This window comes from Fusarium coffeatum (genome assembly GCF_003316985.1).
Source record: "Fusarium coffeatum strain FIESC_28 chromosome Unknown BRIP53273_contig_361, whole genome shotgun sequence".
Classification (NCBI taxonomy): Eukaryota; Fungi; Ascomycota; class Sordariomycetes; order Hypocreales; family Nectriaceae; genus Fusarium; species Fusarium coffeatum.
In genome coordinates, this window is record NW_022158150.1 from 737 (window position 1) to 13420 (window position 12684).

Below are 12684 nucleotides of genomic sequence, written 5' to 3' on the forward strand. Positions count from 1 at the left end.
TCCTTCCATTCACAACATCAATCTAAGTTAACTCGTATCAACACTCCATCTTGGAAATCACGCTTCCTCATCACGCTTTGTTTTATACCGCCCAGTGTTTAAAGCCAGAGTCAGTTTGAAAGACCACACGAAAACTTGTTCCGCATCCGTGTCCGCGATTGGAATCTCGCTCGTGAAAAAGACAGGCCAAAGTGCCTGCTGGGCAATGTTTTGTCGCAGTTGTATGATGCAAAAGGATAACTCGGCCTAAAAACATACGCAATAGGCTGAAACAGACGGCCAAATGCCTTCTTCTCCGCTGCATCGTCCCCCCGGGGCTTCATCGCCACTGAACGAAGGTGGCTGGCGGCGTTCGCAGTTCACGTATCGCCAATTCTCGCAGCTTGCCTCGTCCAACACTTCGAATCCGCTGCGCGTCATCGCCCATATTGATCTTGATGCTTTCTATGCGCAATGCGAAATGGTTCGGCTTGGGATCCCTGAGGACAAGCCGTTGGCTGTTCAGCAATGGTGAGTTCTCGACGCTTTCAATTAGACTCCCATATCTACCCAAAACCAACATGGTTCATTTCATTTTTGTTTTCTCTTCAATAAACTACCTATCACGATCGCTACATCTTGTCCTTGCCCTGAGAATCGAGTCTGCATCATCTTGATCCGGCCATGATTGGGCAATGGATACCAGTTTCCGCCCGGGCTTGCATCGTGCTACCACCTACCGACGGGGCAGTCGTCATTCAAGAACACCTTGATATACCTAATCAGTCATATACGACTCAAGAGTAGGCGGTTCTCTTCTCAACAGCCACCCATCATGGTGTCAGTCATGGAAACACATGCGAATAGCTGGTCGTAACGACGACCAGGAATGATATCATTGGCCTCGGTATCGATTTCCTGGTTCAGATACCTTCTTTCCTCGAAGATCGTGGTTTCTTGGCTTGGTCTGTGTAACATCTAAACCTTGTCTGAACCATGGCTAGGGCTCTGCCGCCGCATTGTTGAGTACAATTATACGTCAACTATCGACTTCATTCCGGCTTCTTGAGGGACGGGAACAGACCCTTGCTTGCTACGCTGCCCACTATATAGAGTCAAAGACCGACACTCCCGAACAACCGTCAACTCAACCTTGATATTGGCATCGGCACTGGACTAACATATTGTTTTGATAGGCAAGGGCTTATCGCGATCAACTATCCTGCTCGGGAGTGTGGCATTGGACGTCATTGTAATGTTGAGGAAGCAAAGAAGCTATGTCCTGAGCTTATTGCACAGCATGTTGCCACATGGAGGGAAGGAGATGACAAGTGGGCATATCGTGAGGATGCTGCTGCCAATATCGTGACGGATAAAGTTTCTCTTGACCCTTACCGACTCCAGTCTAGAAAGATCTTGGCTTGTATCAAGGATGCTTTGCCAGTCGACGTTCAGAAAGTGGAAAAGGCAAGTATAGATGAAGTCTTCCTTGACCTTTCAAGCCAGGTCTATTCAATCCTTCTGGAGCGCTTTCCAGAACTCTCGAACCCGCCTCCCTACGATGATCCCACTGAGAAGCTTCCGCTGCCTTCCATCGCTGCGCTCGACTGGCAATCGGATGCTTTGATCGACTTGGATGAGGAACAAGAAACAATAGATCCAGATTGGGATGACGTGGCTATTCTCATCGGCTCTGAGATTGTCCGCAAAGTGAGGTCCGAGGTGCGACAAAAGTTGGGCTATACATGTTCAGCGGGCGTAGCCAGTAACAAGCTCCTCAGCAAGTTAGGCTCGGCTTATAAGAAACCCAACAAGCAGACCGTTGTCCGCAACAGGGCAGTGTCTGCTTTCATGGCCGGATTCAAGGTTACGAAGCTTCGGAACTTGGGAGGAAAGCTTGGAGAGCAGATTGTATCGATATTCAACATGGAGAGTGTTACCGAGCTGTTAGAGGTACCATTGCCAACCATGAAGGCGAAACTGGGCAACGATACAGGCTTTTGGATCTTCAATACTATCCGAGGCATTGATATGAGCGAGGTCAACTCAAGAACTCAAATCAAATCGATGCTCTCAGCTAAATCCTTTCGTCCTACTATCAACTCCACCGAGCAAGCAATACGATGGCTGCGAATCTTTGCAGCTGATATATTTTCGCGACTCGTTGAAGAGGGCGTCTTGGAGAACAGGAGACGGCCCAAAACCATGAATCTGCACCATCGTCACGAAGGACAAGTGCGATCGCGGCAGGTCCCCATTCACCAAGGGCGGACTCTGGATGAGGAGAGTCTCTTCGATCTGGCCAAGGACCTTCTTACACAAATCATTGCAGAAGGAAGAGGCATATGGCCCTGTGCTAATCTCAGCCTGAGTGTAGGAGGTTTCGAAGATGGCATCAGAGGCAATATGGGCATTGGGGCGTTTCTTGTCAAAGGAGAAGAGGCAGAAGCGCTTCGTTTGTCCACTATGGAGAGCCGTCCATCTTCCACTGGACCCGAACTCTCCGCAAAAAAGCGCCGCGCAGAGGATGGTGGCATCCAAAGGTTCTTTTCCAAGAGGTCATCCAATGAACGCGACGTGAGTCTCTCAAACGAATTACGTACTTCCAATGAAAGTACCGGCGCTGCACATACGCTATCACAAGACGCCAAAAAGAGCCTCAGTTTTGCTACTAAGTCAGAATATGAGGCCCGCCATGAATCTGACCTCAATTCGCATCAATCAAACGCATCATGGCCGCATGCGAGCGCTCACAGTAACGAAACAGACCAGAATAGGCAACTTTCGATCGATCCTCTTACATGCTCTCGCTGCGAGGCCAGCTTTAATGACCCGGAAGCGCTACAGAGTCACGGGGATTGGCACATGGCCAAAGATCTCCAGGATGAGGAACGTGTCAAGCCTACATTCGCTGAACGGCAATCTACTGCACGCAGCTCTGCACCAAAGACGCAGGGAAGTGTATCGAGACGCGGCCGAGGTGGTAAACTTGAGCAAGGCCAAAGTCGACTCAAATTTGGCTGACTTGGTGGGACATGGCAGGAACGGGTATCGAACCTGCCATGTCCTTGCCTCTTCGTGGGAACTGCCAGCCCCACGACCTACGCTACTTACTTTCTAAATTCAAAACCACAGCACAATGGTGTGGCGCTTCTGGCAAGTGAAGATGTCGGTCATGCCAGGGGTACTCTGGTTCCATGACCAGAGTGCCGAAAGGGTGTAGGTATACTGCGCAGGCAACTATCGTCATCATGCTCAGTGCAGAGTTGCACACAAAGCTCCGACAAACTATTGCAGCTGTGGCGATACACCAATCTGCCCTCATTGGCTCGACTGACATTTACAACCCCCTGAAAAAATAAGTCGATGCAGACGCCGGGGAGAATGCTGTTGTCTGGTTACACAATTCATGCCAAAACAGCCGACACGGCATGGTAGGTCGATAAGGCAATGCGAACACCCGAAGCGTACATCAGGGGGATCAGCGAGTTGATTAGACGCTTGTGCTGTGTTATTTACACTGCTCGCTTCTGCATCTTGGAATGAATCTCACGGGGATACGGAAGCATATTGATAAGATCAATCTGCTGATGTATCAAGAGTACTAAAGATGATGACAAAGTATTCGACTGGTGGAGTGCCAAGACATTGACACGCCTTGGTATCCTTGATAGGATGGCTAATGATTGGATAGTAGAGCTTGGGCACAGAACACATGGTCCTGGGTGCAGATATTGGGCTTCAATTGGTGCACGCATTGCTACCCAACCCACCCTCCAAAGAACATCCGAAAAGCCAACCAACCGTCAGCCATCAAACCTGGGAATTGGCCTCAAAAATCGCAAATGTAACTGAGGCAATGCTGGCACTTCACAACACCTGACAAGCATGCCGCTGCTGTGGAAACACGTTGCCTATCGTCTGTGGGCGTAATAGTCGAAATTCACGTTCTGCAACAGCACTGTGACAGGCATCGAGAAGTAAGGAACCACAGGAGGAGGGATGCCCAATCTTCCGAGACATTTGGGCAAGAATAGATATTGCAACCGAAGGGCACAGAGGCACGGATTTTCTCTCGATAGGTGACGAACAACAAAGTAGATTGACAATGAGCTCCATTTGTCGACGTGTCGCTTAAGTCAAGACATGCTATTGAATCAGCACATACTGGGAGTTGCGAATACTTCATTTGGGATATAAAACAGCAGTGTGAAGTATATGACAAGATGTGACAATGGTACCTTGGACACTCGTTTTTACCGTCCAGTTTCTGTCACTTCGGCAAGGTACTCCCATGCTGTACAGATCACAGCACTTCTTAAAAAAGAAACTATTCTCACATCCGGAAGGGCAAGACGTCATAGTATTGCTAACGCTGTTGCTCCATCCCAGCTTCTCTAATATCACAGCACTAGTCCGAACATTAGGCACTGATCTTTGGGAAGATACAGAGTTTTCTGTACGAGGTGTCTGTTTCGCTTGCGGGCGATCGTAACTTAGAGCACAGCGTGTCGCCGACACTGTCTTACTACCACAATCGGAGAAGAAGGCTTGAGTGGGTGTTGGGCATCGTTGAAACAAGGGATAGCCTTGTTCACAACAATACAAAGACGACTTTGAAGGTATCATTGCCGCGTCTGCTTTTGGTATCTGCAACCTGTTTGGCTGTGGGTAGTTGTTTCCAACCGCTCAACGTTGCTCGGACAGAAAAGATCTTGGTCCTATCCGAGCTTTAATCTGGACCGCGACAGGTTCGATCTCTAATAAACGACGGGGTTAAATCGATCCTTCATGCTCAGGTTTTCAGGATTTGACATTTGAGCCAAACTGCCCCATAACTGACGCAATTTCACGATCTTTGACACAAACCAGGGACGAACCACGTTGTGACCTGGACGACAGAATACTTTCATTTCCTGAATGGGATAAGACGGGCAAAGAGGCTTGCAGTGCATGTGTCACACTACACAAACGGTATCACGGTTCAAACCCTTCGACTGACAGGTTGATGAAGGGGATTTGGGACCAGCTACAAAAACAATACTCTCAAAAGCCGGTGCAAATAGCCTGGCCACCAGTACCATAAACAATCAACAACAAGCGAGCAACGTTCGGCGTGGCCGCCACCGCAATCATTGATCATCCGCTGGCATACGGTGGGCTGCGCTGTGACTCGCCAGCCAGAAACCGTCTGATTCAAGAGTCACAAGAAAGACAAGAACTGGAACCGAAACACAAGGCCTCACCCTCTCTTTCGAACAAAGGGTTTCGCCCAGCCTCCCGCGGTGCCCAAGTGTCATCAGTCACCGCTAAAACCCAAGCCCAACGTCGAGACCAGAACCCAGCCCGGCAAAGCAGGAAAGGCGCTGTAGGGCACGCGCAACAACTTCCGGAATCCCCAGACGTGCCAACCGCATCTGGCTTCGGTAGCAGGGCATTCAAACGGTCCACCAAAATAGGTCGCCACTTGATGCAGGGTTGCTGGCAGCGCGGAACAGACAAGGACCAGGCTAGTGAGGATCAGGACCAGAATCAGGGCACCCACGCACCAGACCAGCAGCGGCAGCTGCAGATCCCGCATTTTGGTGTTGGGTTCGGTCAAAGTGAGATACAAGCTTCCGTCACGGACAGTCCCAGGCAAGAACCAGCCGACTCACTCACAACCCAGCAGCCGGTGGGAGAGAAACCATCATCAATAGACGAAATATTAGTACAATCCCCGCCTGGCCTAGAACAGCCGGGTGATCCCAGCTTGTACTATCTTGGCTTGCTGCAAAATCAGAACCAGCTCCACCACCAACATCACCGCGCCCAACAATATCAGGGTTTTCCGGGTGACGACCCATTAATATCAACTCACCAGCAACCTCGACCTCTCAGCTTTGGCCAGCATCAGCACCAACATCGCCAACCTCCCGCATGCTCTTCGCCACCACTACCCTTTTCTTTCCCCTTTCCCTCACCTCCAGCATCAGCACCAGCAACATCTGCCTTCGGACTGGCTCCTCCTCCTCCGCTGCCTCTTCCTGCAACTCCACCAAAACCACACCCAAGACGACGCTTCCAACCAACGACGTCTCGCCGTCAGCAGAATCTGTCCCACTGCCGGTCCAGTTCCAACCTGAGCTCAAGCTCAAGCAACAGTGCTAGTGCCAGCAGACGTCTGCTGGCCTCTCGGTCTCCTGCAAGTCAGTCTGCCAGTGGGAAAACCCCTCGTCAGCGCCTAGCACCACCACCACTGCAGCCAATAGATTGTGTAGACCCACAGGATACGCCCACCGCCCACCGCCGCCATTCGCCTTTTCTTCCTCCTCATCCTCACCCTCCCGCTTCTTCTCTTTCTGCCTGTTCTACCCTCTCAGCTCTCTCCACGTCGTCTCCCTCCTCCCCCATCCCCGGGTCTATCTCCTCTTCTCCCGCTCTTCTGTCGACCTTCTCTCCCATCTCCTCTTCTTCATCTTACCAAATTTCTTCATCCGCCGTATCCTCCCCACACATCAACATGTCGAGAGCATCCCGAAACCCTCCCCCAGCCAGTGCCGGTACTGGACGACAAAACGAATACTTCGTCCCTCGCGATGGCATCGACCGTGAAGTCATCTCCGCCGATATCTGCCGTTATTTGGGCAACGACGCTCTCGTGCGTCCCGGTCACTACGAGGTACGCCTTCAGCAATAGTGGACCCCGCCATCCGATGGAACAAATGGCTCACATTTTCTTCACAATAGAACCCCCAGACAGGCCAGGCCGTGCAAGGCTACTACATCACTGCCTACAGAAATCTAACAACTGTAAGTCTGGTATCATGACATCGGCACTCGATCATGAACTAACCATGCCCCTCTAGGCTATGATTGAGGACCTAAAAGCGGATTCTGCAAGATGGGATAGTGAAAGGCGTGCGCAGACTTCACGCAATACCTCCGGAGGTACTATTGCCTCGAGAAACGTTGGCGTGCCGCCGAGACACTCATCTAACTCACCTGTAGTGCAATACCGCTACTCGGAGACGCATCAGTCGCGTCAGCATCACGGTCCTACCGAGGGCCCCTACTCGACCGACCCTTACGCTCGTGACTCCGGCTTTGATGGACCCAGGTACCCAGGAACAGGTGCTCCCGGCTACACTGGTGCCGCTGGTTCATACAGCCAATCTTATGGCGGCTCAAGTAGTGGCTTTGCCGGTTATACACAAGCTCAGCAATCACCTCCCCCAGCGGATTCTAGGTTTAGCTCTACTCCTGCAGCTGCCGTCATGAACGCACCGTACCAGGCTGGCCAGAGCCCTTATGTGGATGTCGGAACCAACCAGAGGCCCAGAGGATACGATGCCTTTGCTAACCAGGCTGCTGCCGCCGCCGCTGCACAGCAGCAGGCTTATGCCACTTCTGCACCTTCGCAACCCGGTTACCCGGCCACTGCTGCTTACCAATATTCAGGTCAGGCTCCTCCTGCGGGCTACGCAATGCAGCCCCAGGATCCCTTCTATGGTCGTGGTGCGTATAGTGGAGGACCCGTTGGGCAAGTTCCCATGAGGATGACGTACTGATTATCGAGCTCTAGCAGGTCAACCAGCCCAAGGATATACCCAGGCCTCACAGTATGAAGAAACCCCCCGTGCTCGCGCTTCCGCGACACCAACAAATACTCAAACAAATCCCAGTGGCACCTCCAGCGGCCGACGTAGTGAACGAGAGAGCGACAGGCATAGCTCGGACCGTCACCATCGCTCCAGCCGCCGGTAAAAGGTGTGTTTCCGGAGTACCCAAGGCCAGATCTTTATGGCCTACCTGAGCTTGACGAGACGCCCCGACGTTTTCGCGAGTGTGATGATTTCTGCATAATGACCGGATTACATGGAGTACGGCTTAATTTTTTCTACTGGAACGACTCTTTCCTCTTTCTGTTTCTTCCGGATATGACCCCTTCAGAGGCTTCAGATTTCTTTTCTTTGGCTGGTGCCACCACCGAGTTGCAAGTTTGCATCTCAACAGGAGTTTCCCGCTGGAAAGGTATCTCATTCCATCTTCCTGGAGATTGATTCCGTCATCTACGAACCTGGATTCTCTGGAGTCGATAATACCCTGGACGTACCAACTATTGCTATCGATGATGCCCTGGATACACGAACCGGACCTTTCTGAGACGCATACCCTTGGTGCCTTGTTTTTCTTTACTTTTGATGACGACCATGCATTGTGGATGAGCCTTACCTGGATTTACGACCTCGTCGACTACGCACATTATTGCCACACGGATGAGACCATGCTGCATACGTTTTACACTGGGACACGGCGCTGGGATGGAAAAGGAAAGGGAGCCATCCCTTACCAGGTGGATTTGGGGTGGTGTCTCATGTCATGGCCTTGCTGTCCGGATTCGCCCTCAGGGGAAGTATTCTGTTTTCCGTCCTACCTGGATCTGGCTGGTTCTTGCTCTTTTCATCCAATGTCTTTGGCCCTCGGATTCTTCGATGTAAACCATCGTCGAGACGCGGCGTTTATTGAAATAATTATTGGCAGAGGCCGGCATCCGGACAGCAAGGTGAGTTCGAACGAGCTTGTATATATTAGCCAACCTTTTCAAAAGGATCTTTTGCTTCCCCTGTTCCCTCACTCTCACGTTTCCTTCCACTGATGGACTTACCATGGATCTTGTCTTGATGAATCGCAAAGACACTGACTCGCCAGACTTGACTGAAGCAGCTAGGTGCACGTATATTTATACCTGGACACACTTCTGGATCTCCCTGGATGTACTTGATTTACCCTGGGACAACCAACTGGCAATTGCCTCTACTATACATTACCAAGGATAGGACCAAACTCACCAGGATTGTACTGTTATCTGGATGTTTACCCACCTCAGCCGAGGTTGTCTCAAGTTCGTCATTGACGATACTGACACTCATTTGCGCCCGCATTGAGTTGCCTGGAATCAAGATCAAACAAAAACCAGAACATGCCTTTGCACAGGAGTCAAGGTAACATGCAAACACGGTGATTCAATGACTACTCCTTTGGAATCATTCTTACTCCGCCACCTCGGACTGCAATTTGCTACACTGTTGCATGCGCTATGGGTTGCTTGTTGCTCTGGTTTCTGCCGAATCCATTCCTGCTCGCATTAGACTCAGGCTCGTTTGAGCCCTTTCTGGACTTGGTCAGCTTTTTCATACCTGGATTTCTTGCTACACCTCACTGGCCCTTTGGTAATCGTGATACGTCGGCATTCAGAAACTGCAGAACCCTTTTTTTGCAGATGACATTTTCAATATCGCACCAACTATGAGCGACATCGCATCATTTGCAAGCAACACATTGTATTCTTCTAGCGGCCTTGTCACCTACCGGATTTGCTCAAAACTGGAGAAGCGGACGCCATTAAAATCGAGACTGGATCTCCACACCTTGGTCTGGCATTACTGGACAGCGTCATGAAGGAAGATCGATGGGGTTTACTGGCGACGGTTTTGTTTGAAGTTTTTATGTTTCTGTTTCTCTTTTTGTTTCAGCCTTGGATCCACGGATATATCCTCTTTGGCCTGGGTTCTGTTATTCATTGTCACTCGTGTCTTTTTGTCAAGCTTTTGTTTATTGGAGATACAGGGAGTTGAAAGAGGTCATTCTATTATTTTTTCCAGCTGGACCCGAATGTGGGAATCAAATGCGGGTTATGGACTACCATTATTGCAAAAGTATGTTGAGAAATACAAGAGTTGGTCGGTTATCATCATCAAACACGCCTATTTGCCTTGAAGTGAGATAAAAGAAATGCCTTCAGCCAGTTCACATATGAACCACCAACGCTCTCTGGCCAACCAAAGCTGCCATTTCGAGGAAACGTCTCAGTTTACCTATGTCAACTCCGATCCACGGTATGTCGGCTTCGACGCTTGTAGGGATGATGGGAGTAAAGTCGTTGGTGAATACAATGGGCCGTGTGATGGTGTCTGGGAAGCCTGTGCTCGCGTACTATGGCTGGAGGTGCCACAAGAATACCATCGTCAAGGAGCATTGCGATAACCACATTGACCCAATCTTCGCAAAGGGTCGGCTCATTAGGAGAAAGAGCAAAGCTCTGTTGGCCGAGTAGTCTCGAGTGGTCACTTATCACGGTTTGCACACGCTCGAGGTCGTGAGATGCGATAGAGCCGACGCATTGACTTTCGTGAATGTTGCCAATTTGATCAGGAGAATTGAGGGTATCGATCATGAGAGGCAGTACATTCTGTGGATGGCCCGAAAGAGAGACACCCGTGACATAGTAAAGGTAACCAGCTGGCCTAGGGGAGCTAGTTGAGATGAAGATCTTATGAGACCCAGGGGCATGCTGGATGTGAAAGACTTGATAGCGAGATGGCTCGGGATTGAAGACGGATACCGCAGGCACGGAAACACCCGGGATCGTCTGAGCAGTCTCGGAGTTAATTGGCAAGATCATGGTGACAAGTGCGGTCGATGTAAAGATAGGTCAATGCTAGATTGCTGTGAATTCTGCATCTAGCTTGGAGATACCTGGTCATTTATAATAGTAGATTAGAGTCATCAAGAGTGGACGTACCAAAGACAGCTCACTGACCTCATGCAGAGAGTCATCTAGTGTCCTGTGAGAACCCGCTCATATCATGGCATGCAAACTATTGTTAGGACAGTTTGAGCCTCGAGGTCTGCGGGTGTCCGAAAGCAGGGGAGAGCAGCAGCACTGCTCCGGACTTGACCTGTTTGCGGTGTTGACAACGGCGGAGTGGTGTACACTTGGACCTTGACATGCAACGGCCCATTCTGATTCAAGGGACGCCTATCTCTGTTGTTATCGGTGCTTCTTCCTTTGAGTTTCCTCGAATTCTCGAAAATAAGGACAAGTCATTAAGCGACTGCGGTTCTGTTACTCGATTGAGTTACAGGGACAGAGCAAACAATGCAAGGCAGGATATTGCAGTGCTAATCAAGCTAGTATGTTTGACCAAGCATTCGTCAGATGCTGCAGTCAATGACAGACCTATGTTGTGCGGAGGTACATGTGTAACCGCACAGCAGCTTGCTTGTTCGACGTTGCTGGCTCTGAGAGGAAACTCATCCGGTTGCAAGATTAAAGGTTTGTGCTGTTGTAATTCGCTTTGGTCATCCTGCGAAAGCATATAACGCTGAGTGGAAGACCGAGACGGGTGGCTGCGTGGGCTCAAACACAAGCTTGTGGCTTGTCGAGTAGTATCAGACCGCTGAGATGGGGGCCGACTTTTCCTTGACTCACCCAAACCATGGCAATAGACAATTCGGAGAGGTGCATGAAGTGAGAAGTGGACTCGGGTCCAGTCAGACAATCAAGGAGCTCACCCAGACTTGGATCGGTCGGTGTGACTGCAGCTTCCCGTCACGATCTACGCGTGACCATGTATACTGTCTTGGGCTTCGACGACGAGAAAGGTGCGACTTTGTGAGTGAAACTGTAAAGTATCACCAAATACAAATGACTGTTTTCTTCGGGAGTAGGGAATGAACTTTGCCTGGGAGTATGAGAAGCGCTTGGTAGTCTTATAGGAACTATGGAAGAGTTGCAACTTGGTATCTGCCACAGACAATACCTTGGTAGATTTATCTACATGAAGTAAATAGCTTGCCAACCAAACAAAGAATGAATTAATCCAATGTGATTAGATAAAGAGGCCATTGTTTCGCAAATCTCCTGCCACCAACTCTTATTAACAAGACAACTCAGCATCATTTAGTCTTGAACTCAACCCCTGCCATCTTCCTGACTTTGTTCCTTTCTGTGATCAAAGCAACTATACCAAAAGATCGCTTGTTCCAACCCTCCTCGATCGGTAACCTTTCTTCTTGGAGGAAAGCCTTGGCATAGCTACATTCAACACTATCTCCCGTACCAATAACGTTGAGTATCAGCGCAATCTCGGCACACGCGAGATCATTCTCAAATGGGCCATAATGGACATCCGGGTTATCTGCTCTCTGACTTGCAATGCGTTTCTTGCGGAATTCAACAAGATCATCGACGGTGATGACCTTGCCATCCTTTGAGCTGGCAAGCAGGTCTTCGACGAGATCCTTTTGAAGGGTAATATTGTCCCCTTGCTGGTGATCACGACGGGTCAAAGATATGTCGTGCTCAACCGTATTGGGCAAACCAAGCTGGTCTAAGTTTAAGACTCTGTGGCCATCAGAGTCAACCTGGCCTGGCTTCCGCATGCCGAATCTTCCCATCACCGACCACGGATCAGTAACAGTCTGCCACATCTTTTCAAGGAAAGATCTCTCAACAACTGGATCATTGTGGAACTTTGAAGGCGCACGCTCCTGGAAGATGGGATTGGCGAAGGCGGCACCGAGAGGCTTGGAGAGTCCGATAGCATCCATCCCTGCCAACACTTCTTCGACACGCACATTTCTGCCATCTCGGGGGAGATAACCATGGTTTGCAAGGCTATTGATAAGAGGACACGGGCCTCGTATATCATCAGGGCCTGAAGGAGCATATGCGCCTTTTCTGAGTGGCTGAGTTGGTGATGCCATCTTGTATTGTATAGAGGCTTTCGCAAACAGGGCAGACTGGCGTCGGTGAAGCAAATAGTCAGATAGGAAAGAAGAGGAAAGGAAAGGCGGGGGAATGGATGGGGATATAAATGATAACAAGAGCCAATCCGTCTTACATGCATCACTTGTATGCTCTTCTATAGGTGCTGTATC

The 12684-nt window shown here is 50.0% G+C and overlaps 4 protein-coding genes across 4 annotated transcripts; 2 read left to right on the forward strand and 2 right to left on the reverse strand.

Annotated features, from left to right (window-relative positions):
• Positions 1 to 283: 283 nt before the first annotated feature.
• On the forward strand, positions 284 to 3003 carry FIESC28_11103 (uncharacterized protein; the record flags this gene model as incomplete). Its single annotated transcript, XM_031165232.1, has 2 exons — positions 284 to 510; positions 1176 to 3003. 2 exons carry the CDS (start codon positions 284 to 286, stop codon positions 3001 to 3003), a joined length of 2055 nt encoding a protein of 684 aa, XP_031010694.1.
• A 3478-nt stretch (positions 3004 to 6481) lies between these two features.
• On the forward strand, positions 6482 to 7529 carry FIESC28_11104 (uncharacterized protein; the record flags this gene model as incomplete). The annotated part of the gene is made up of 4 exons (XM_031165233.1): positions 6482 to 6640; positions 6709 to 6771; positions 6828 to 6909; positions 6970 to 7529. 4 exons carry the CDS (start codon positions 6482 to 6484, stop codon positions 7527 to 7529), a joined length of 864 nt encoding a protein of 287 aa, XP_031010695.1.
• A 2239-nt stretch (positions 7530 to 9768) lies between these two features.
• Positions 9769 to 10423, reverse strand: FIESC28_11105 (uncharacterized protein; the record flags this gene model as incomplete). The annotated part of the gene is made up of 2 exons (XM_031165234.1): positions 9769 to 9932; positions 9982 to 10423. The coding sequence occupies 2 exons, from the start codon at positions 10421 to 10423 to the stop codon at positions 9769 to 9771; spliced, it is 606 nt and encodes a 201-aa protein (XP_031010696.1).
• Positions 10424 to 11700: 1277 nt separating this feature from the next.
• FIESC28_11106 (uncharacterized protein) lies at positions 11701 to 12510 on the reverse strand (the record flags this gene model as incomplete). The annotated part of the gene is made up of 1 exon (XM_031165235.1): positions 11701 to 12510. One exon carries the CDS (start codon positions 12508 to 12510, stop codon positions 11701 to 11703), a length of 810 nt encoding a protein of 269 aa, XP_031010697.1.
• Between the last annotated feature and the right edge of the window lie 174 nt (positions 12511 to 12684).